The 24,814-nt window shown below is 39.5% G+C and overlaps 4 protein-coding genes and 1 pseudogene across 7 annotated transcripts; 2 read left to right on the top strand and 3 right to left on the bottom strand.

The window, feature by feature from the left end:
* Positions 1–6,048: 6,048 nt before the first annotated feature.
* Positions 6,049–9,345, top strand: LOC129744372 (histone-lysine N-methyltransferase SMYD3-like). Of its 4 annotated transcripts, none has more exons than XM_055736870.1 (3): positions 6,049–6,171; positions 6,996–8,299; positions 8,458–9,345. In XM_055736870.1, the coding sequence occupies exons 1-3, from the start codon at positions 6,109–6,111 to the stop codon at positions 8,759–8,761; spliced, it is 1,671 nt and encodes a 556-aa protein (XP_055592845.1). In that variant the 5' UTR covers positions 6,049–6,108; the 3' UTR covers positions 8,762–9,345. The 4 variants fall into 4 exon arrangements, with proteins under 4 accessions (XP_055592845.1, XP_055592848.1, XP_055592847.1 ...); XM_055736873.1 differs by lacking the exon at positions 6,049–6,171 and adding an exon at positions 6,346–6,439; XM_055736872.1 differs by lacking the exon at positions 6,049–6,171 and adding an exon at positions 6,633–6,901.
* Positions 9,237–10,683, bottom strand: LOC129744384 (probable cGMP 3',5'-cyclic phosphodiesterase subunit delta). Its single transcript, XM_055736887.1, has 3 exons — positions 10,361–10,683; positions 10,104–10,290; positions 9,237–9,637 (listed from the first exon to the last, which is right to left on the bottom strand). Exons 1-3 carry the CDS (start codon positions 10,411–10,413, stop codon positions 9,422–9,424), a joined length of 456 nt encoding a protein of 151 aa, XP_055592862.1. The 5' UTR covers positions 10,414–10,683; the 3' UTR covers positions 9,237–9,421.
* Positions 10,684–14,036: 3,353 nt separating this feature from the next.
* LOC129744383 (signal peptidase complex subunit 2) lies at positions 14,037–14,974 on the top strand. Its single transcript, XM_055736886.1, has 2 exons — positions 14,037–14,201; positions 14,319–14,974. The coding sequence occupies exons 1-2, from the start codon at positions 14,151–14,153 to the stop codon at positions 14,853–14,855; spliced, it is 588 nt and encodes a 195-aa protein (XP_055592861.1). The 5' UTR covers positions 14,037–14,150; the 3' UTR covers positions 14,856–14,974.
* A 1,215-nt stretch (positions 14,975–16,189) lies between these two features.
* Positions 16,190–18,712, bottom strand: LOC129744374 (zinc finger protein 717-like; annotated as a pseudogene).
* A 4,410-nt stretch (positions 18,713–23,122) lies between these two features.
* On the bottom strand, positions 23,123–24,556 carry LOC129743214 (uncharacterized). The gene has a single exon (XM_055735193.1). The coding sequence runs from the start codon at positions 24,554–24,556 to the stop codon at positions 23,123–23,125; it is 1,434 nt and encodes a 477-aa protein (XP_055591168.1).
* Positions 24,557–24,814: the final 258 nt, after the last annotated feature.

Consider the following 24,814-nt stretch of genomic DNA (forward strand, 5'->3'; position numbering starts at 1 on the left):
ATGACTCGAGATAACCACATGTACCCCTCCTCATGTTGATTAAAGGCCTGATCTCGCCTGATCCTATTATCGTGAAGACTCGGGGTTGACCACACAAACCTCTCCCAAGCAACCAGAATTCCCTTAAAAAGGTTCCATAGAAGCTTAATCAGCTCTCGTTTGTGTCTGAAGAGAATGCTAATCAGCCCAAAATTTAAGTTCTTAAAGCTACTTTCAAGTTCGTTTAGGTGGCTGTAGAGAACGCTATTCAGCTTCTAAGAGAATGTCAAGAAACTTCTACGCGCCGAAAAAAAAATCCGAGTGACAGATTGCTCTGACAACCACATGTCAGATTGCTAGGTTGCCGGTCTATCATGGTCTATCTCATTGATTTTGATTATATTGTTTTGATTACAAAAGCTGCTTACACGCCTAGAGAATTGAACCGCTGCTCTCTAGGTTGCAATGAAACTCACCAGCCTCTCGACCAATCCAGCAATAGCTAATTGCCACTGTAATGATTAGTATTTAAACTTAATGTCATTTGAGATGATTGAGTGGGTTGGTCAATAGAAGGTACCTTATTTCGTTCAAAGGACTTTCAGTACACAATATGAATCAAAACAAAAATTCGCATCATCAAAATTTATTCGAATATCTTATTTAACATTTATAAGAAAAATTCGAAAAAATCTTGAATTCCATTTGTAAATATCAGTACAGATTTAAACAAAACAAATACCATGACAAAAAATTGACAGACATTTTTGACATGTCGCTTAGAATTCCCATATAGGTTCTTTAAAACACCTTCAAGTATCTTAATGGTGCGCCTTAGAATGTTACGCGAACGTTATCGACCTTCTTGAAAAACATTTTTGACATGTCGCTTAGAATTCCGATATAGGTTCTTTAAAACACCTTCAAGTATCTTAATGGTGCGCTTTAGAATGTTACGCGAACGTTATCGACCTTCTTGAAAAACATTTTTGACATGTCGCTTAGATTTCCCATATAGATTCTTTAAAACACCTTCAAGTATCATAATGGTGCGTTTGGGAATGTTACGCGAACGTTATCCACCTTCTTGAAAGAAGTTCCATTGAAAGCGCCTAGAAGTTCTGTTATCGATAGTTTAACCTTTCAAAGGGCGATGGAAGTTCCTGAGTAACTTTTACGCGACAAGAGTCACTTGAAGTTCCCGTAAAACATTTTTTCAGCCAAATGTGAACTTCGGAGTTCCATCTTTAAGTAAAAACGCGACTTTTGGATGCTTGGGCTGTTTCTGAAAACTCGAGGCCTTCAGAAGGTTTGCCTCATTTATGCCCGTCCGGTGCCGATCGAGAGCAGCTTATCCCAGACTCGTGCCTGTCACAGCACACGCGCGGAACTTAATGCAACTACTCGGATGATTCCCGACGAAGACGTTATCCTACCTCGACTCGAATGACCCACCCGGCATCGAGAGCCACTCTCACTCTACCCGTGAATATTTCCCGATCGTGGAATAACCCTTACCTAACGATTTCCACTGCGAAGAAACTCAAGTTTATTCCAGCCCAGCAGCTTCGATCGTTCGGAACTGCACTACTCGAATACTCCCCGAAGGTGGAGCATCCTACGCACGAACGCGGCGTACCCAAGGCATCCGCTACGTAGAAGATGTTGGCTTATCTTTGTAGCTTCAAACCGTAGGGTCGGCCGCACTCTACTCGACAGCCCCCCGTCGATGGGGTCCGTGTTTTTCCCTTTGGCTGGCAACCCTAGGATTTCCAGATTGAGAGAAGCTTGTCTTGGACACACATTCGGGACTTTGAACGCTACGATATCTTTCTACGCGCGGGTAACCTCTGACAGTGGTTTACCCTCTACCTATGAGGTTCGTTACGAGGAAGGTATTGTCTTATCAACGCAGATTCCCTCGTAGGAAATGGCACTACTCGGATACTCTCCGGCAGTTGGGTATCCTATACACGTTCGCGGCGCACCCATGACCTCCACTACGCAGAAGATGATGCCTTATCTTGGTAGCTCCTCACACTACTCAAATGCTCCCGGCGATGGAGTCATCCTACACTGTTCATAAACTGCCGTTGACTCCAGCTCTGCAGGGCATTCATGATCCGGGTGAACCCATCGTTGATCGCATGCCAAGTGCTGGAGTCTGTATACATTCTCTGCAGCACGCTGTTCGGATGTTTCCTCTTGTCACCACAATCTGGGCAATATGGCGAAGACACATAGCCAAACCGGTAGTGGTATTTCATGAAGTATCCATGATTAGTCAGGAATTGCGTCATATAGAAGTCCACTTCACCGTGTCTTCTCTCGATCCAGCTCCTGATATGCGGGATCGGACGATGGATCTACCTTGTAACCAGTAAGTTTATATACTGCTTGATGGGAAAAGGACCATCAATGACGCGTGTTGGAACGCGTGTCAAGGAAGTGCCTTAGTGAGTAAGGAAGGAGGACCACTCTATTCCCGTGCATAGAGGTAGCCAAACACTTAGGTCAACTCACCGAAATATGACAAGAGATGGCGCTTAAAGTCGTGCGCATCGGAAACGCACTAGCAACGCAGTAACAAATATAATAGGGTATGGTGGGAAGAACGGTAAGACAACTAAAAAGCCGCTAGCTTGAGTATGGGGTCAAAAATCTTGCTCTGAAACGGCCTCACTTTGCATGGATATCTTGAGCCGACCACAGCCTTGCTTTAGTTCAACTGACAAAGCAATCGAACTACCAGGTAATAGCCATTTTGAACCCCATACCAGGCAACACACTAAAATGGCAAATATTTCTGTCCCTACAGTCACAATATCATGTCCCTACAGGACCCCGAATTCCTAGTTAGGAAAACCTAACCTGCTGTGCTGTGCTCAACGGGGGCAAAGTGTTCTATTAGCCGTGTTTGGAAAATAATAAAGTGGGAATTCAACTGAGCGCATTGAGGTGTTTCCTTCCCAAGCAATCAAAAGTTCGGATAACATTCCTCTATCAGGTTTAATCAGCTTAATCGAGTATGCTAATACAACTTCTTTTCAGCTCAATTTTTAAGTAGTTAAACGAACTTTAAAGTTGAAAAAAAGTTCGCATAAATCGCCAAACAACTTCTAACCAGCTTCAAAATCCACTTTATAAGCAGCATAAAAAATTGAAAAAAATACTCTTTCGCTCCTTCAATTGCCTTCTCAAGTCCGCTTATTTGATTCATATTAATCAACCATATTTGTTACTAACTCACATTACATTTAAAAAACATGTTCTTACCAAGCCTCGAACCCGAGCTCACCGCTTGAAAGTCGAGATCCATACTTGTTGCCCTATATGAACATCATGAGTAGGCAACGATTTTACTCGATGTGATGATTTTCTTTAAAACGACTTTCAGGTTCTTTATTTCTACTTAATTCCCACTTTCAAGCTGTTAAAAAGTTCTTCCGGAACTTAATGTGTACTTCATATAGTTGTTTCCCAAGTAACGATGTGTTTATTTATGCAAACACGTGTTGAAGTTCGAAAAAAGTAGATTTTAGCCTTTAAATCTACTTCAAAGTTTCTATAATACGACGTTGCTTTTGAACGCCCGTTGGAACTAATTAAAAACTTTCAAGTTTACAAAATAGTACAACAGAGACTTTTTACGAACTATTGAGCTGTACAAAAAGACTTGCAACCCTTTGATAGCTACTTGATTTTGAAAAAAATGAGAAGTACGTAACAAGTAGATTGTTTTTCTTCATACAAACTTTCAAGTTCCCAAAAAGTAGAAACAGAAACCAAAACAGTACTTTAAAGCTTTTTTTGGGTATTGGCTGAACTTGATAAAGAATGAAGTTCCATGGACCTCGAAAAAGCATTTTGAACAGCAAAAAAGTACCACAGAACTTTTGTACAGCTATATATGAACTTATTAGTTCGTTCCTTAAGTGATATTCGAACTTTTGGTTGCTTGGGTTGACTCCAAATTTCGAGTGTTGCCGACCCTGAGGCTTGAGAGGGGGGGTTCTTGTTCGACTGAGCATTTTGGGAGAACCGATGATTACAACCTTCCTCTCGCTGAGCTGTCCCACAGCTGCTGCCAGTTGGGCATCGAGTCCTACTTGGCGAGATCTCGTACGTCGAGCGTTTATTGTCGTAACAATAGACATCCTCCTCTGTATAGCAAAACCGAGATGGGCATGACGCCCAGCACTACGCAGGCGGCTTCGGACGAGATGGTCCAGTATCCACCGAGAACCCGCAGGTTCATCAGCCGCTGAATGCTGCTAAGTTTCTACAGGTTACAATGTCTTCCCAGGGCCTGCCTCCAGACCGCCGCTCCGTACCTCAAGATTGTCGTGGTCACGCTTAACAGTATCCTCCTCTAGCTATAGCGGATTGTCGAGGAGTTCGACACAGCGATGCCACACATACCGATTTTTGAGCAAAATTTTGACCAAGAATCGGTATATACCGATTACCGATTTTTGGCAAAACATACCGATTTCATACCGATTTTTAAGATTTTAACTCAAACTACATTCCACTTCCACATTCCCACTTAATTCAAGCTATCCTCGTAAAGGTCCCGTAAAAAGGAGCCAAAGTGCGGTAGCTGACGTGGCGTATGTTGATCTGTACAACTTCTAAATACCCTGCAAAGATCTCCACGGCTCACTCGAATAATTCGTTCAGTTGACAATGCTCTCGTCTCCTGAGATACTAACTTTTCAAGGGAAAATATACACCGTTGGAATATAATCCTTGATCAACTTGTCGCCAGATGTGGTATGTGAAGAATTGAAGTGCAATCAGATACACGGTTTGTCATATCATCGGTATAATCTTCAATCCTTCTCCATCTTGTTAGCCAAGTCAATGATATCACATGTACCGAACTACAGAGATCGCCAGGCCACGCCAGGCAAAATGGGTATTTTCAGATTTAGAAAAACTAAGTGTTTTTAAATATTTTTATTGGGAACACCTTCTTTTAGAACACGTTTCTCATTTATTTTCGCAAATTCTTGGGTTTTCATATGACTAATGCGTGATTTTTCAAAAAATAAAATTAATTTTCCTTTGGCTGAAAAAAAAAATGAAACGACAAACTCTCTCAACTTTCTGCAATCATTTCTTTTTTTAATCGCTAGAACTCATATCTAATACTTAAGGCTTTGAAAGCTGGAATGGCCAGTTTGGCAAAAAAACCTTCTACCAAACGAAGAACATCATTTTGGGCCCATATTTACCTCGAACATCAAAAAGCCATTGGATTTTTAAGTACTTACTAAATTAAAATTTATTTTAGGTTGACCTGGTTCTATTGCCTTATCTAATTTATCAAATTTACATCCCATTTTAGCTAAACATCAATTAAAGAATCAAGTTTTTAATTCATTAATATGCCTAAACCACGTGTGACCTGAAGGTGATCACCATGCCCTTATTTTTCTTATCATACGGTAACTTTTAAATCAGGTTTCTTTTCAATTATGAGTACTGGAAAGAAATATTTTCATTTGTGATTTTTACTTTTCGTCTGCAAAGCAGATAGTTTAAAAATAAAACAAAAATGTATAAGCCGTAACAAACATTAAGTTCTGTTAAAGTTTCAAAACTGTCTTTTTATGTAAACTAGCGTTACCTAGAACCAAGTTACGGAAAAAATTGATTGATATATGCTAAAACACACTTAGTCAGCTAGTTTTATACTAAAAATTAACATTCGTAAGAGTTCTTAGACTTCCTTTTTGTGCAAGCTTCCATTTATACTAAAAATACGTTGGGAAGTTAAAAATGTAAGCATTTTTGAATATCCACCTCAAATACCGATTTCCATACCGATTTTTGGGATTTCCATACCGATAAAAGATTTTTTTGGGTTCCAAAATACCGATAAAAATGTGGCATCACTGGTTCGACATCATCCGTGTGAGGGCAGCCATGGCCATTGCCGCTCTCTTACACACACCCCTAGGTACTTAATATCGCATTTGGACACGGTCCAACTGCAATGGTTGGAGTTTGGAGTGAGATGAGGTTGGTGATCAGCACCATCAAAGTGGTTCGGAACAATTCTTAGCATGGAATTGACGAGCTTCATGTCAACCTTTTTACACATAATTTTGGAGAAACTTTATGGGCCTCAGGTTCTCTCATAGTACCTACCTCGAAATAGACACACCGGCTTTTCAATGGATCGTAAGTTTTTTTTTGGGAGGCTAACAGCCAGGGTCATTTTTTTTTTTTTTTTTTTTTTGTTTCGATTATAGTCGTTTTACCATCTTTATGGCATTCGCGACTTTATCAACGTTGCAGTTGGCGAATCGTTATTGAAAAACTTATCCGGTACAACTGTGTTCGATGTTTACTCTTGGGCTCGAACTCGCGGACATCGGCTCAGGAGACAACAGACTTGCCAACTGAGCTATATCACAAGCCCGAGCCAGGGTCATTATTCCCTAGAAACGTAAGTTAACTTATAGGTTCCTTATGAGCAGCGAACGTTCGGTTTGAACTACATCAGGGAAATTGATTTGGATTCACGCGATTCACGTTACCATTCACTTAACCAAATGTTTGTTTGTTTTGTTGTTTTATTTGGGATTTTAAGCCTCTTGGGTTTATTCATCCCATTTAACCAAATGTGAAGTTTTAATACTCTTATTATGCCAGTGACGGGAAAGCAAACATATCAACTTTGGAGCAATGCAAATTTCAGCACATTTCCGGCACACAAGCTCCGATCGAAGTTAAAAACCTCTTTAATCAAATCCACCGAACTCATAACTTTTCTGAATAAAACGATTTTGCAACCACCCTATCCGAGTCAAATCAACACGCATACATCCACTCCACGTCCACAGCCGGCAAAATCAGTGCTGATTTTTGTTTAGATTGGCTCGATTCACCCGCTCCTCGAATTTATTGAGTGATTTTTCACAATTTTAGTAAGATTAACTTCGTTTCCTATAACTTTAAAACTGAAAATAACTTTTTTTTCCAAAAAATCTAACCCTAAAAAGGCCATGATTCGTCCAGATATCGTCAAACAGTTGGCCTGCCCGGCGGTTGGCCTTTCAACATCCTGGATCATAGCACAAAAAGGCAAACCGGCCACCCATCTGTCCGAAGTCGACGGACAGTTCCGACGGGAGATGTGGCCGTTCGAAAAAAGTGTTTGCCCCAAGGATCCCACCCGTGCCAAGGAACTTCGCCAGAAAGCTAACGAAACCTACCGGAAGGGTATGGACCACATGGGGGCAGCATTGTCTGAATACAATATGGCTATCTGTGCCGCCCCGGAAGGAAGCGAAGAGCTAGGATTGGCCTATGCTAATCGTTCGGCTGTTTGTTTCCAGCAGAAAAAGTATCACGCTTGTGTGAAAAATATCGAGCTGGCTCAGATGAACTACCCCAAGGATAAATTGGAAAAGTTGTTAGAACGAAAGGAAAAATGTGTGAAGTTGCTTGAGGATGGTCAGGAAGTGGAAGAGGAGTTGGATGATAAGAATGCTTTGGATAAAGTCGAGGTCAGAGAAATTGCCAATTATGGCCAGGGAGTGGTTCTCAGAGAGAACGGCAATGTTGGGGACATCCTTTTTCAAGAAAACCCATCAATTCTGGTGGTGGAGCAGGGGTTTAACTTCAAAACATGTGATAGATGTGGGTGTAACAAAACACAAGCAATGATTCCTTGTAGTTCCTGCACCGAAGTCATGTACTGTTCTGAACTGTGCAAAAATGAAGCATTTTCAATGTACCACAAATTTGAATGCGAAATAGTTCAGGATCTTCAGTATCTATTCCGAGGACCCAGACCTGTCGATATGTTTAGATTGGCATTTCGTGTGTTCCTCAGATTTGCATCTGAACTGTTTCAGAATCGTGATAAATTTTGGCAAAGATACCAAAACGACCTCAAAGGGTTTCGGAACCCTCAACTCATAAACAACGCCGACATTCACTGGCACGTATTGTGTGTCGGACAACAACAGAAAAAGTCAGGCGATAATAACGGAATCGGAATGACTCAGTTCCTAACGGTTTTGATCTATAAAGTTGCCATCGAAGAGAACAACTCAATCGCTAGTCTCATCAACCAACAGGATCACGATCGATTGAGAGATATCCTGTACGGGTTACTGTTTCGGGTGAAAGAATATTGCGATCAAGGTGCACCTCAGATTACTAGCGTGTATCCGATGCTGCGAATGGTTAACCATTCCTGTGCACCGAATGCTGAACGCGTTTTCATCGGTGGGCGATGTTCGCTTCTACTGGCCAAGCGACCGATCGATGGAGGAGAGCAGGTGCTGGTTTGCTATCTGTAAGTAGCTGTTTTGAGGATTCATCGACCCGAACCGGATTTATCGAAGATAATTTTACCTATTTCAAAAACGATTTATTGAGTTTAATGTCCCTTTTTTTGGATTTGATCAAGACAATCAATATTTTTACTACACCAATCTTCATTATACTTTTCAGTCCGGGAGGCTCTACCGACACCACGGCACGAGACGAACGCCGCAAACAGCTACAGGCTGAGTTTGATTTCGAATGTGAGTGCTTGGGCTGCACTCTCGATTACCCGAAGCTTGACGATCTGGAAGAGAATCGGGAATTGGCTGGAGAGCTGGAAACCATCGATCAACAACCCAATGCCGAAGAACGACTGGATCTGCTCAAAGGATTTCTGCAGCTGTACGACGATCTGTACCCACAACGCGAATTGGCCAAAGGTTGGAAGCTTTGCCTAGAAGCTTTGTTGAAACCGATGTCCTCTTGTTAAGTTTAATTTGTTTTTTAATTCTGTTCGGAACATTTTAGTTGATTGAAGTCACTCTTTTTGTTTAAATATGAGAACACTGAATTTTATTCATACTTAATTTTAAAGCTTAAAAAATATAAATATACACAAAAAACTTGTGTCACGAATTTGTATTGTTCTAAGCAATACAAAAACACGAAACGAGATTTATTTTCCTCATAATTTGATAGCATAAATCGAACGGCGGCGGGAGTTGCAGAACATCAAAAAAAAGTTTCATCGATATGCGAAACTAAAAGCAAAACCTATCTTACGAGTTAAGATTTTTTCCGTTGCTGATGTTACCCTTAACATTAGTCCGTACAGAGTAAATGCAGTTTTGAATAGTCGAATACTAGTAACATTGTCCACAACTAGTTGGGTAAGCTTGCTAAAATACGCCGCAGAAAGTTAAACATTGTCAGGTCGGTGTGCAAATGGCGAAGCTCGGAAAATACGTGAAGAGAAATCCCTGGGATCTACTGAATCGATCGGCGCTTTCCTCGGTTTTTGTTTTTTTTTAAGAATATACTGCGACTAGAGCCAATTTGGAACTATCTTATCAATATTGTACTCTAATCCACGTATCCGAATTTTCTCGGGACACGCAATAATGAAGAAAAAGGTTGACTTACCATAGACCTAAACGTAGTATAGCCGGACCACCGATTTGCTGATGAGCGTATCGCCATCGAAGAAGCTGGTCTCGATCGTTACGTTTCCATTGAGGACCTTCGCCGGCATCATCTGCGATTCGGGGGCCGCCTCGATTGTCGACTGCCAGGTGTTGGTAGTGTTGGGACTGACCCAGCCCATCTCGAAAAACCACTCCTCCATGATGCGACCCTTGAAGAGGACCTACGGAGGAACAGTGGGAATATTAAAATATTTCCTACGTTCCATGTGAATTTTTAACGGCTCGATTTCTGAGTACAGGAGGAAACGCCTGAGTTTATACTATCAAATCAAAATTTACCTGAAATGCAGGTCATGAATGCACTCAGGCAATATTTGTGTAGGCAAAGAAACAATGAAACTGATTCTGAAAATTTCGAGAAAATTGAAAAACATGTAGTAAACGATGTTCAAATCAGAATTAGAAATAAAAATACGTCATCGATGGCATGCGTCACACATTTCCTAATCCTTTACTAATGGATACTTTAGAGAACTCATTACAGTTTTAGCTTTCGTGACCCCTTAATTGTTAATATCCTATCTAGCTGAAAAAAGAAAAGATGAGCATGCAACCTTGCCCCAATTATCATTATTATTTCCCCAGCCAACCCCTTTCTTTCCCTCCTCCACCCTCTTTACATTATACCTTCTGATCCAGCCGAAAGTTCTCCATCGCCTCAACGGTGCTAAAATTAATCTCCCGAGAGACGGCCCTCAAGTCCAGAATCTTCACCGGAACCCGCGCTTCGTGTTCCGTATCCGGGCAGCTGAAGTCCTTATTTTCCTGCCAGATTATCTTTCCGGTATCGGCGTCCCGCAGAATGAGCCAGTTGCTGTTGATATACAAAATATAGTTTAAAATAGTTACGCATGAAAAAAAAAAATAAGCAAAAGGCAACTTACATCTGAAATCCATCCCGGATTTTCTCGCTTCGGGCCACATCATCGGTTCCCATGGCGGTGGTGGCAAATTTCGTTGCTGGCTAGTGAATAATCGTTGTCTTGAATAGATTCCGGGTGAATGAACGCGACTATTTTGGCTTGCTTTTTCGATGGTAATGTTTTCTAATACTGCTACCGGTAGTTTTGGCTCGTGTGCGGCGTTGGGTTTTCGATGAAATCTCCTGAGAAACTGTAGCAGGCAAAAAAACGCAGCTCGCTGCGCTTAGAAGAAAAATTTTGTCCTCTGCGTGCGAAGGATCCTGCAGAAAGGAAAACAAACACAGAAAATCAAGGCTCGTTTCCAATTTATGTTCTGCAGACGTCTGACGTTTCTGATTTTACCGAACGCAAGCAGGGTTGCCAGTTTTAGAAAGCAAATACACGAAAATATTATGTAATCTAAAAAAGAAAAAAATATCCCTTTTTAGATAACAACGATCAGATGCAGTCATAATTTGAGTTCTGAATATTCCTTACACTGTAAATTTTTGCCTTGATTTCCAGCAAAAAAAAATTGCTGGAAACGTTCAGCAATCCAAATTTTTGCTGGAAACCAGCAATCGGTTTTCTAATTGCTGGATTTTTCAGCATTCGGTTGTGTTCTTGTCATTTTGGCTGAAAAATCAGCAATCGGTTTACAAATTGCTAGACTTTCCAGCAATTGATCTAGTTTTTTTGACGAACACAAACACACACAGGATCTCAATGAAACTTGATGTTTCCTCGGAGAGATTCCTTTTTACTTAACTCTAAGCGTACACACAAAATTTTCGAGGCCGAAAATTAGCAAAATTTTGCTCAAATTTGACCAGCTAGAAAGTTAGCAATTAATTTAGCAATTTTTTTCTACTAAAATTTTAGCAAAATAGCAAAATGTGTCCTGACTGAATGTTTACTAATTTTCAAGCAAACAAAAACCTTTGTTTGCTAACATTTTAGCAAAATTTATTTTTCTAACGTTTGCTAGAATTTGAGTAAAATCCAAAATTAAATTATTTTCAAAGGAAAGGTTTTCAAATATTAAAAAGTGAGATTTGATTTTTTATCTTCTCTTTTATTTTTGTTCGCATCACTCCGCGAGTTTCGAAAAGACTATTCCATCATCGCGTTCTTGAAGCTTTTACTATACATCTCCACCAATGAAATCTGAAAAACAGAAATAATTTAGTTAAGTGCATTTCATATTAGGATCTTATAGAATAGAAATAAAACTATAATAGGAAGACAGTCTTTTTTTTTTTTTTTGCTAGCTGATAGTAAGAAACACTGATCACCAACAGGTAAACCACACCACCTGGCGGAACCTCTACTGCTGCTTCCGGGTTCGGTTTTGCGCTTCACACTTTTCTCCTCCTTTCTGGTTATCGTGTACCGGTATGTGCAGCGTTAGAATTCCGCGATTTTCCACTGATTACCGAACCGGTAACCGTTCCGCTGGAGGGAGAATGCGGCTACTTCTGCAGCATTCCCTAACACGAGCTGCTGTTGATCCTGGAAAAGTTCGGAAACCTGGTTAGTCGATGCCGATTTGAGGATTGGAAAGCTTAATATTTCTGTTATTTTTTCCTTTTAACCACTATTTTATGTACTACTTACCAAATTCAAATTAAACGACGAAAAACCGAGGAGCGGAACAAAAATCTTTTTACCCGCGCGCGGTGCAAAACAAAAACAAGAATAATCTGACAGGTTCCCGCCTGTGTCGCCTTTCTAAAATTTGAGCACATAAAGAACGTGGTTTGAGCACAGGCTAAAAGTTTGAGTCCATGCTACTTCAAATGCTTAAATTAGTAGTAAATTGGTTATTTTTACTCAAATTGAGCAAAAGTCATGACAATTTGGGAAAGTGCTAACTCAACAGTAAAAAAAAAAATTTTGCTAACGGAAAGTAACAGCTCATTTTTGCTAAGTGGAGCCTCGAAAGTTTTGTGTGTACAACTTTCGAGGATATGATGGCTAGCATCTTACAAATGCTAAAACCACCAATCCACAGAACGTGTACTATGTATGCCGTGACCGAGATTCAATCTCACGACCGTTAGCCACAGAGAACAGACACACAAGCTAGCCCATGAAACTTGAACTGAACTTACTCTGGGAGACATCTGATGATGGATGAAGAATAGTAACCGGAATAGTTACGTCAATTTAAATATAAAAGAAAGTTGATTCTCTCATTGAAAAAGTGAAAATGTAAAACCATATAAAATAAAGGAAATGACATTCTACCCAATCACAAGTAACTCTTATTGCATTTATATAGCAATGAATTGAACCCGTCTATTTTAGACCGACATTAGTTAAATTATTAATGTCGATTATACACGATTACGCCTTTTCGAAAACTGAGCTGTTGAAAATTTGATTGCTAACTTTTGAACGGCGCAATAGATGGCACTGTTTCCAGTCAATTTTCAACGTATTTTTTGGATGTCAGCATTTGAAATTTTACACACTTTTTTGAAGATTTTTTGTTCGAGCTTGTACGTCTGTCCTCTGTGCGTTAGCTTAGAAGATTTGAAGGCTATCCTCTACGCCACGGGCTGCGGCGTTTGCTGTTAGTTTGGTGGAAAATCAGCAATCGAGTTGATAAATTGAAAAGTGGTGTTATAGAGTTCCATTCTCTGGCCAAAAAAAAACTAAAACGAAGAAGAAGAAGAAGAAGAAGAAGAGTTGTTATATTGGAGTCTGTTTGTTTTCGTAAGCAAGGTGAGACTCAAGTTTACGAATTTTGGTTAGATTAATATAATTATTGTATTTTCGTTTCCTAGCAACCAGATATCAAGTCAAGGGTGAGTTTTTATTGGACAGGTAGATATTCTATAAAAAATACTAATCAAATCTATTTTTACAGGTGGCGGATGATCAACACATTGGCACAAAGCTGCCACTCCAGAGCCGGTGTTAGAATATTGAAAAGAAAAAAAATATCGTGTTTTTAAATAAATATATCCCTTATTGAAAAATGGGAGAAAATAATTGTTTTTATTGCTTATAATATGCACAGCCAGTATTCAACATTTAATATTGAATTGAAATATAAATTTTATACTAAATACAGCCGGTTGTGTTGAAAGAAATAGCTGGTTTCCAGCAATCTGGATTGCTGATTTTCCAGTTATTTGAATTATTGGAAACCAGCATCTACGATTGCTGTTTTTCGAGCAATCGAAATTGCTGGAAAGTCAGCGGGAAAAAACAAGCCAAATTTCAAACAAAATAAAAATTGCTGTGTAGTCTTTCAAGACAAAAATTGACGCCGGAACAAAACAAAATTAACAAAACTATTGTTTAATGCATAAGGCATACTCAATTTGATATAATTTGCAAACCTGTTCAATGAAAAACTATCTAAAAGACCTAAAAAAGGTTCTTACAATGAACACTTTGAAACAAAATGAGTTACCTACTCACTGGTCTGTGATTTAATCAGAACAATTTGACACTTGAGTGATTTTCCCCATTTTTTTCTGTTTTCAAATAGGATAGTCTCAAGTCTGATCTGTTATTTTTTTTATGTATAACTCAGTTTTGGGTTTTTTTCTAATTACTTCTCGCATCTTCAGCATTTTTGTTTAATGTGTTTTTCATAAATGTTCAATTGGCAACACTGCCCAATCGTCTTTAAAAAAAATTTATGCTTGGCGTTTGTCGAGTTGTCAAAACTTCCGAAATCGATCGCTTGCGCTCTCCTTGGCCGCGAACACATTCCAGATAATTTGCACTGATTTTCCGCATTTAACGTCCCACGATGAGCTCCAAATCGAAGAAAACCGATAATGCCAACAAGGAGGAAGAGGAGGTAGGTGCCGAATTTTGTTAATTGTTTTACAAATAGTAGCGATTTTCACCGGAATGGTAAAACACCAGCCATCAAAGCGACACGTCAGAAGTCTTAACAAATTTTCCCTTTTTGCAGCCGGTCAAAATTAACAAATGGGACGGAACTGCAGTGAAGCACGCCTTGGACGATTCCGTCAAAACGGCCCTCTTGAGTCGTACCAACATGCGGGAGCACCACGCCATTATCGACGGGCGCCTCTTCATTTGTGCCCTGGCCGTCACCACGGCCTTGGTCGCCCTAGGCTACGACTATCAGTATTCGTTCCCCAACTCGAAACCGGTGCTGATCGTGTGCGTATGTTTCTACTTCTTCCTGATGGGCATTTTGACCATTTATACTACGTATGTCGAGAAGGGAATTTTTGCCGTCGGAAACCAGAAGGACGAGAAGGGTGGCCAGAAGCGCTGGCAGGCCAGCTCCGAGATGCGCAAGTACGACGACAAGTACGAGCTCACGATTCAGCTTAAGGATGCGCGTGGAGTGCGGGAGGCTACCGTTACCAAATCGGTGGCCAACTTCATCGACAACACCGGTCTGGTGCTGGACGATCTGGTGGCCAACGAGCTGAACCGCATCGTCAACTCGCTGAATGCGGAAAAGAAAGACAAGTAAAGTAGGGGCGAGATGGTCTCATCATTGTGTACCGAATCTTAAATTGTAATTGAGTAAAAAAAAATTTACAAACATTTCAAGTTTGATATTTAGAATAAAGTCAACTAATGTAACTGATAGCTTTCGTTGGTTAGTTTCTTAAGATCACTGAATCTTCAGTATAGATAGCCTCGCCTAATTTGAAGCTCTTTAAAAGGTTGTCTTCCACCTTATTTTGAAGCTTCGTAATAGGTGGAATTGGAAGTGGAAGGTGGAATAATTTGAAGCTTCTTAAAAGGTGAAAGACAACCTTTTAAGAATCTTCAAATAAGGCGAGAGGCTATACCACAGAGCTATACTGAGGATTCAGATGTAGTCGACTACTTCTTTTGTAGTTTGTCCGACATTTTCTCTGTGTTGATTTCCATTGACTTGGTCTTTCCGACATTTACGAGATCTGCTGCCTTGGTGGAGCTTTCGGTGAGGTCGTCGAGTTTGCTCTGCATATCTGCAGATACCATGGATGTCTTTGGGCGAGAAAAACAATATCATCAGCCAGGTCAAGGTCGATTAGCTGCTCCATTGTCGAAGGACTCCAGGGTAATCCACAGTTCGGCATACAGTCTATCCTGTGGTATATCGATCTAGTCAAAACCTCATTCATAACTATTAGAAAAGGTAGGTAGCCGTGATCAGATACATCCTTATCTCACTTCAGCAATTACCGGGATTGGATCGGACAAGAACCGTAGATCGTGTAGAACTTCACACGAAAATGCATGATACTGATACGTCTATCAGATCAAGGCTATGAGTTATGACAAGCCAGTTACCGCAAGCTACCAGGTCTCCTTTCTTCGAGACTTTTACGAGAATACCCTGCATCCAGTCAGCCGAGAATGCTGAAGTATCCCAGATGTCAGCAAACAACGGTGCAACATTTGTGCTTGGATTTCATGTCTTAGATTGTCGCTTCTATTTCAGTCAGCGAGGGCGAGGACGCTTCCGAGTTGATGCCATTATTGCTTCATCATGTTAGCCATCGCTATCCGTGCCACCCGAAGAGTTGTTCAAAATGCAGATCTTTGCGTTGAAGTCGCTCAAATGAATTTTAATCTCACGCTTCGGAATTTTCTCAACCATGCTGTTCAACTGCTCTTTTTCCTACAAATCGGCAACATCATTTGGCGCATAGCACCAGGCCATCGTAAGGTTCCTAACCCGTGCTCTGAATCTGGCTACGATTAATCTTTTTAGGGAAACCTAGCTATTATCAGAATAAATTAATAAGTCAATGTCAGTAGGCTTTCTTTTCCACGTTCCTCAAATCAACGGTTGCACAATTCTAGTTATATTCACTGTATTTTGGAACAATAGCGACAAGTATAAAGTTAAATGTGGACTTTAACTAAACAGATCAGCAACGAAGTTCTGAGTTACAAAAACTGATGCTGAAATGAGAATTCAAATCCAAATCAGATCCTGATATGTTTGACTTTTCAATAAAATTCGCAGCAAGAAAAAAAGTGAAAAATGTTGCTTTTTGTTCATGAAAGTTTCATGTTCCATGCAAATTAAATTTAAAATCCATGTCATTTTAAATTTCGTCAAGAAGAGTATACAATTTTACGTGAACAATATACCTACTTTAAACATAGACGTTCACAGATTAAAAAAAGAAAAAGATTTGTTCCTGAGTTTCACGCTGAGTAATCTAACAACTTGCAATGGGGAAAAAAGGTTATTATGCTTTCTTAAACGCTAGAATTACCTATGGGAGCTCCGATAGAGTCTACTTACATTCAGGTGCGAATCATAGTCAATACTTTTGAAAGGGGACAGTTGAAAAATAAAAACACGCACACTCGAAGACACAAACCTGAACGCGCATCATTTTACGTTTTTATCCGTTTCTGAAACCTTTAAGCGTCACCTTCAGACCGGTTTGTCCCGATGGCTTTTGTTGTAGTGGACATTCAGGTTGCTTCGTTGGGTGAACGTTTTGTTGCACTGGTTACACTTGTAGGGCCGTTCCCCGGTATGAGTATTGATGTGTAGTTTCAGGTTGAAGCCCTGCGAGAACGATTTGCTACAAAAGGGGCAGTTGTACTTTTTCTCCGGCAACGGTTTCGGGGTCCCATTGGTTTGTTCGTGTTTCGTTTTTAAATGCAGCACCATCTGATCCATGGTGCCGAAGGCCCGGTCACACTCGTTACATTTGAAGGGGCGCGTCGGATCGTGGGAAGCCTTCATGTGATAGTTGAGATTGCTCTTTTGGGCAAATGATCTGTTGCAGAGATTGCAGGTATACGGCCGGTAGCCGGTGTGGGTGTTGATGTGGGCCTTGAGATTGCCGGACTGGCCGAACAGTTTGTCACAGTGAGGACATCTCCAGTGTTTCTTGTCCTTGACGTAGATTACCAGAGCTTTTAAATCTATATCCGATGGAGGTACCAAAGTGTAGTTCTTGTCACCGTGATCGAAGGTCATGTTTAGACTAGTCTCTTCTGTTGAACTGGTGTCTTGGTAAGCGATTGCTGCGGGAGATCCTTTAACAACCACAGCACTACCGACAGTATCTTCGATGTCCTCATGCCAGCTACCTTCGCGCTTGAAACTTGTGATCATTGAAGAATTATCGACGTCTTCGATTGCATCATCCGTTTCCTCGTCGCTGTGCAAACCGAAAATGTCCGGTACGACTTCTATTGTGATGTTTTCTGTTTTATCCAGCTTGCTTTGAAATATTTCCTCGCATCGAATGCACTGCTCCCTGAATTTTGCCAGGTGCTTCAAGTTGAGTTTGCAGGTCGGGCATATTGAGGAAACTATTCCACTGGCTGGAATCATCTACAAGGAAGAGTTTAAACACTTAATGTAAATTTTGATCCAAGAATGTACTGATTACCTTGATTGATGTACATTCGTAGATCTGATCCACTAATGTGTCGTCCACACTCGAAAAGAATAATTCCTCCAATTTGCCTTTAGTCTTCAGGCATAGACGACATATTGTTCGCACCATGGAAAGATCCCTAAAAATAAATAGATGAGATGGTGAAATTGAATGTAAGTTTAAGCTGTAATGATAAATATCTTTATTTATAAACTGAAAAGAGGTGTTGGAAGAAAGGAAAATTTAATGTTTTCACCATGTCTAGATTCAAATTCTACAAATAATACTAACTTTTTATAAGTTTTTTTTGTACGCAATACGCGTAAAGAAAGTAAACATTTTTACTAATTATTTCCTTATTGCTATGAAACATTTAAAATAAACAAGTGGATGATTTTTTTTTAATCCTATATAGGGATTTTGAAGACGGAACGTCTACTTAAATCTTATTTTGATTTATTTTAATCTGAACGATAAGATTTGTAAAAACGCCTCGTTGGAAAGTTTCTTATAAAAATGAACGCGGATTTCCTTTTTTTTTCAGCCTATTGAATATGGAGTCGTTATATTATATTCATTATATTCATAAGTGCAATGATGATCCTTCAAATATCGATCGAAACAGAGCGAACGGAGAAAGGTCAACCCTAGCAACTGTTCAACAACAAAGCGTCATATTTTTTCGGTTCTCTAGCGACGACTCAATCAAACGACAGCATGGCGCAGAGGGGAGGGAGGTAAAAAATAATTGAATCAAAAATGAAGCCGCAAATCCAAGATTCTAGGTGGATACTTACAAATCCTTGTGCAGCTCCTGATAATCTGGTCGGGCACCCATCGTGATAAAGTTTTCGGCGGGATCTAAAAACACTGGGAACGACACAACAAATCCCCGGAAACGGACAAGTAAAAATCGAAAATTATCAATCACTCATTGTGGATCTGAAAGCCCCGCAATGAATGAATGGCTGCGCTGCTGCTGTTGTTGTTGTTGTTGTTGTTGTAGTTTGAGTGATTATGGCTTGAGGAACTATGCCTCATATCCGCCAACTAGCTTAGTTGTTATGCTTTTGTAACGACTTTTCGTTACACATCCAAATGTGCCATTTGAAGAAACTTGAGAATGTTTTTTAGTTCATCCTCCTTAATAATTCCATTATTTGGCTGGAGTAGTTGTGGTAGGGTTTTATAGTTATCCCAATCGAAGTGATTGCGTACGTGGGTGTACTTAACGCATTCAAATAACGAATGAGTAGTAGTCTCCGGTTTATCGCAAAGCTCACATTTTTCTGATTGCTCTATTTTCATTATACCGAGCCAGTATTTAGAAAAATCATGTCCTGCTAATATTCGATTTAATAATCTTATTTGTTGGCCATCTAGCTTGGAGAACCAAAACCATGGTTTCAAGGGGAAATTTTCGAAAAGTTCGTAGAATTTTTTTCCTTTATTGTTCAATTGTACCAAACTTTTATACCATTCGTTTGTTTTTACTTCCAGTTGTTTTTTGTAATTTCGTGCTACGTCATTCCAGCACAGTTTGTTTACTAGAATGGCATTACTCTCAACTCCTTGTTTTGCCAATAGATCTGCTTGCTCATTTCCATATATACCCACATGGCTAGGGATCCATTGCAGCACGGCTCCAGTATCCATGAGATCTTGACAAATTTCTCCGGTTAGTTCATCCCAGTCTTTGAGTTCCACGTGAGATTCCAACAGCCAACACGCCGATTGTGAGTCTGTTAGAATTACTGTTCGCATACGTTCTAGCTTGGTAAGTTCCTTAAGAGCACATCGAATCGCGAGTAGTTCAGCTGTCATAATGCTTGTTGGCTGATCCAGTCTGAGGCTTATTCGTATGTTACTTTCCTCTTCATAGACTCCTACTCCACAACCTTGGTTTGTCTTGGAGGCGTCTGTGAATATTTTCCTCCACAGGCAATATTCGTTTCGTAAGTACTCCAGTCCCATTTGTCGAATAGTTTCATTAGCCATGTTTTTCTTATTGATAGGCATCCCTTCTATGTGATGGCGTATATCTACTTGCGCATTCTGGGCATGATAAGGTCCGTAAACCCTTTGGACTTCTTCGATATTATCTAAGTATAGCCTTTCTAAGAATGTGTAGTACTTATTATCTAGGCGGTTTTCTTTGTCGAGTTGTATTAATTGTTTGTATACTACATCCTTTCTTCGGAAATGTAAAGAGATTCTTTTTTTTGTGGTTTGGTACCTTTTTAACTTAAGTGGTTCCTCATTCGAAAGGGCTGCTAAGGTGTTTATGGGTGTTGTTTTAGAGCAACCTGTGGCTATTCTTTGGCACTGACGGTGGGTCACTTCCAATAATTCTTGGTTTGAGAAACTGGTGTCTGCATATACTGTGCTAGCATATGAAAGATAGTTCCCATAGAGAGCTTTATTGAAAAGAATCATTACTTTCGGTGTGGCTCCTTTTTTAATACTTCCAATGATCTTCAACATGCTTTGCCTCTCTTTTATTTTCTCTTTCATTGTCCTTACGTGAATACCAAAGTTAAGATTATGATCAATGAGTATTCCCAGATATTTGTAAAACCTTACATTTTCTATGTTTACACCTTTAGCTGATAATTTCAAGTCAATGTGTCTTCTTTGAAATATTATAGCTTTCGTCTTGTTCAGGTTCAGTTGGAGGTCCATCATTCTGCTACAATCCATGAAATACTCAATCACTCGTTGTGATTTCTGAATAGCTTCGTTTTGACTATCAGCAAATATTATTTTTACAAAGTCGTCTGCAAATTGTACTGTAACAACATCTGTTTCGACTTCTGCGGAATGCAAAAAAGCGGTATAAATGTTAAACAAGGTCGGTGAAAGGACATCTCCTTGCGGTAAACCTTGTGAAATAGTTGTGTAAGTAGGACCTTGTTCAGTTTGTATTATCAATTTCCTGTTGTTTAAGAAGTTATAAATCCACGTGCAAACATCCTTATCAAAATCCAGCTCGGACATTTTTGTAATCAATTTATTCACATTTACGTGATTGAATGCGTTTGTGAAGTCAAAGAAAACTGCTATGCATACTTTTCCTTGTCTTCTACCTTCTTTGATATGATTAGTCACAAATTCCAGGCAGTCTTCGGTAGATCTTTGCTTCCTAAATCCTAAAGAAAGATCTGGTAAAATTTGTTTACTCTGCAGATGATCTTGAATGCGACGTAGGATGATAGAATTGATAGATTTCACTATTGTTGGTAAACAAGCTATCGGTCGATAGTTAGCAACCCCCTGGCAACTTGACGTTTCCCATACAAATCGCGTGTGCCAGTTTTTTCTGGTTCTCTGGTTCTGTCAAATTGAAAATCAAGCTACTCAACATGTCGGAAGGACGCATATTGAAATATGTTTTCTGTAAATGATTCAATATCTAAAAAAAGTTTTGAATTTGGAACTTTTAGCTATGTTTTATGTGCAGTGAATCTGTTTTCAAAAGTTTAGTCCAAGAAAACGAGTAGAGCATTAATTTGTGTATCCTACATATGGTATAAAAGTTCTGGGCTGCTTTAAATAAATTACTGATATCCGGCAGTTTTTTGGGACAAGTTTACCTTCCACCGAAACTGTTGAAGAATTTCAAGCACAATAAATGCATCACCATCAATCATTAAGTGATTGCCATAAGCTGCGATGCATATGAAAATTTTAAAATGACAAAACAATCACATTATAGCAGAACTTTTGCCATTTTATAAAAGTACTGTTCCTATACATTATATAAATCGGTAGAATATTGAATAAGATTAACAATTTCGGTAAAAACTTTTTTTTATTCATTCGAAAGTTATGAATTTGCCTGATTCGCACCACATTTAATAGTGCGCCCTTTCCATATGCATGACTCAAAAAGTATGTAAACAAGCGGCACACAAGTGACATCTGCGATTTTGAAGCAGACACACGAAACTCGACCGAACTGTCAAGTTGCCAGGGGGTTGATAGTTAGCTACATTGCTTAGGTCCCTACCTGGTTTGGGAATCGGGACTATACGGATTTCTTTCAGGTAGTCTGGTAATGACCCCTTTTCTAGGTACTTGTTAAGTTCGCTAACTATCTTCAGCTTAGTTTCTGTGTTTAGAGTCTTGAGCATTTCGTAAGTTAAACGATCGGTGCCCGGTGCTGAGGTTTTCTTCTTTTTGTTAATTATTTGGTTCCATTCTTCTAACAGAATTCTGTTTTGGGGTGTTATAGGTGTCGAGTTTTCTTGTATCTGGCTTATATCAACAGTCGGTCCAAAATTGATTCTGAGGAATTGTTCTGCGTTTTCTTTAGAAATTAGGATTTTATTATTTTTGGGTTTATTCGTTTCATTGTACTTGAGTCGTCGTACTAACAACCAGTTGGCTTTAGTATTTCGTGGATCGATGTCTTTTGTAATTTCAGAAAGCTTTTCCTTCATAAATTCTTTTTTTTGACGAAGAAACTTAGCGTCAGCCTTTTTCATTTGTATAAGGTTCGTTTCATTTGAAACCATATTGAATTGTCTTCTTGCTTTTTGTTTCTCTTTGTAGAGAACAGTAAGCTGGTCGCACCAATAATATTTAGGTTTATAGGTGCTTATGCCAGAATTGCGTTTCAATGATTCTTGGACCAATTTCCCAAAATTTTCAAATGAGGAGAAATCCTCAGGCTGAATCGACGTTAGTTCCTCATTTATTTTAGTTTTGTTATAAATAAGCCGATCTTTTTTCGCTTTTACTGTAGAGATTTCAATTTCAATTAATAAATGACCTGACCCTCCTAGACTGTGATCTTTTACTTGCCAAAGACACCCATTGAAGAGACTCGGGGAACATAAGGTTAAATCCAGTGCACTGGGAGTAATATTCACGGAAGCTGGTCTAAACGTTTTACTTCCGTCATTTAGTATTAAATATGGTGTATTACACACGATATCATAGACTAGACTCCCTTTATGGTTTGTGGAGTCGCAACCCCAAACTGTGTTGTGAGAATTGAAATCTCCTCCAATTAACACATTGCTTAGTCCACTTATTTCTCTGAACAGACAGTTTAAATACTGAGTAAGCTCAGAATTTGTTATTCTGGGGTTTATGTAGACAGAGATTATATTGAGGTTCAAACTGGGAATGCTTATTCCAACTACCTCAAATAGGTCATATGTGCTCAGTGTAAGATCCAAAAAGTTGTAACAATTTTTTAAATATATACCAACTCCTCCTCCTATTCTGCCATGTCTCAGGTTTAAAATTTTTATGATAGCCTGTGAGACTCAAAGAGCTTATTTCATCCTGGTTTCCCCAGATTTCTGATATTAAAGCTGCATCGAACTCATTGGAATGTAGTTCATACAGCAATTCATTTTTATTTCTTTTTAAACTTTGTATATTATTCTGTAGTATTCGGAAGTTCCTCATCATTAATCATATCTCCCGTAATATCTTCGCTTATTTCCATCCCAAGGATCTGACCGATCGCTTTGTATAGTTCAACCATCATAGAATACGCTCCCGAAGTTTCATTTCCCGAAAGAATTTCTGTTAGCTTTTGAAATGAAGAACTCATCACTGCCCTATACGACTCTTTTTGTTTAATCATTTCCTTCAATTTATCCTCCCAGCGTTTCCTTAATTCCAGATGTTGCTCCATCGTAATTTCATCTGTAGCTACTACCAATTGCGATGTAGCTCTACGTTTTTTATTCTTAATGGACTCATCCCCACTTTCCTTGCTAGTTCCGGCTATTTCATTCACTAAATCTACTTTAGTATATTCCTTCCTGTTTGGTGCTACCTGTTTACGTTTACCTAAGTTGTGACGACTAGGTGCAGCTGGCATTTTAGATTGCGTAACTGCCTTTGCATAACTCTCATATACGGTTGGAAACTCATTTTGATCTGCTAAAATGCTGAAACCGTTTTTTGTTGCTACCCGTAACTCATCTTTCGCTTCTTGATATGTAAGGTTTTTGTTAGCCATGATGCGCTTGATATTCTTTTGCTTCTCTCGCTCTGGACATAGCACTTCTGTCGCTCTATGCTTTCCGTTACAGTGAACACAGTTCATCTCTCTTTCGCATTCATCGGATCCTTTGTGACTCTCACCGCAGTTAATACACCTTTGTCTGCCCTTACAATGTTTAGCAACATGGCCGAAACGAAGGCACTTATTGCACATGACTGTTTTCGATATATATGGTTCAACTCGAATGTTAACGCCGTACAAACGAACTATTCGAGGAAGCTGACTGCTCCGAAAGACAACCCCCACCTTAGTAATTGGAAACTTCTTACCTTGGTCTCGGCGGAACATACGAAATACCTCGACTATTTCTTTTTCGCTTACCAGATCCTCTTTGAGTTCATCATCAGTATCAAACGGGATGCCTCCAATTACACCTTTAACGGTAACAAACTCCTTCGCAATATAAGCTTTCAATTTTCGCAGCGCAAAATTTTGGCAATGGCACATCCGGTTTGCTTCCTTGAGATCGGAAAGATAAACGATCACCTTATTCCGACCGACTTTCTTTATATCTAGCACCGCCTTCATAAAGCCATTCTGGCTAAGAACTTTGCCCACGGAGATTTTATTAAGCCCAACATCGCTTTCATCACTTTCATCACTTTCTTCAATTTTAAGCACAACAACTCTATACGGCCCTTCATCATTCTCCTTATATGAAAAAATTTCAAACGGTTTTTTCACTCCGCCATCTTGGATTTTAGCAACCGATTCTTCTGGCAATTGCACATTTTTCTCTTTCGAATTTTCCCCATCTTCAATCGGTACCCCCTGTGGGGCACCGTTCCAGACACTCATCGTTTCACTATTCAAAATTTTCTCAGTATTCGATAATTCCGTTCGTCTTCACAATTATCTCAAAACTTTTAATTTGCGCGAGTAAATGAAAAAAGCGTCCGACTTGCACGACTGATCACGCGAGAATGTGCGCTGCTGCTGCCAGGCTGCTGCGAGCAGGGTTGTCAGATGGTTTTTTAAAAAATCTGTATCGGCCTCATTAAAAAATCTGTATTTATCTGTATTTGAACTTAAACGACCAAAAATTTCTATTATTGT

The sequence above is a fragment of the Uranotaenia lowii genome, chromosome 2 (assembly GCF_029784155.1).
Source record: "Uranotaenia lowii strain MFRU-FL chromosome 2, ASM2978415v1, whole genome shotgun sequence".
Lineage (NCBI taxonomy): Eukaryota > Metazoa > Arthropoda > Insecta > Diptera > Culicidae > Uranotaenia > Uranotaenia lowii.

Bases quoted from the DNA above. Each gene is read 5' to 3' on its own strand.
- LOC129744372 (XM_055736870.1), top strand. From the start codon at position 6,109: ATGGGCCTCAGGTTCTCTCATAGTACCTACCTCGAAATAGACACACCG. The intron at 6,172-6,995 runs GTAAGTTTTTTT...AACCCTAAAAAG, and splicing joins CACCGGCTTTTCAATGGATC to GCCATGATTCGTCCAGATAT. The intron at 8,300-8,457 runs GTAAGTAGCTGT...TATACTTTTCAG, and splicing joins CAGGTGCTGGTTTGCTATCT to TCCGGGAGGCTCTACCGACA.
- LOC129744384 (XM_055736887.1), bottom strand. From the start codon at position 10,413: ATGGGAACCGATGATGTGGCCCGAAGCGAGAAAATCCGGGATGGATTT. The intron at 10,291-10,360 runs GTAAGTTGCCTT...GTATATCAACAG, and splicing joins ATCCGGGATGGATTTCAGAT to CAACTGGCTCATTCTGCGGG. The intron at 9,638-10,103 runs GTATAATGTAAA...GTTCCTCCGTAG, and splicing joins ACTTTCGGCTGGATCAGAAG to GTCCTCTTCAAGGGTCGCAT.
- LOC129744383 (XM_055736886.1), top strand. From the start codon at position 14,151: ATGAGCTCCAAATCGAAGAAAACCGATAATGCCAACAAGGAGGAAGAG. The intron at 14,202-14,318 runs GTAGGTGCCGAA...CCCTTTTTGCAG, and splicing joins CCAACAAGGAGGAAGAGGAG to CCGGTCAAAATTAACAAATG.
- LOC129743214 (XM_055735193.1), bottom strand. From the start codon at position 24,556: ATGAGTGTCTGGAACGGTGCCCCACAGGGGGTACCGATTGAAGATGGG.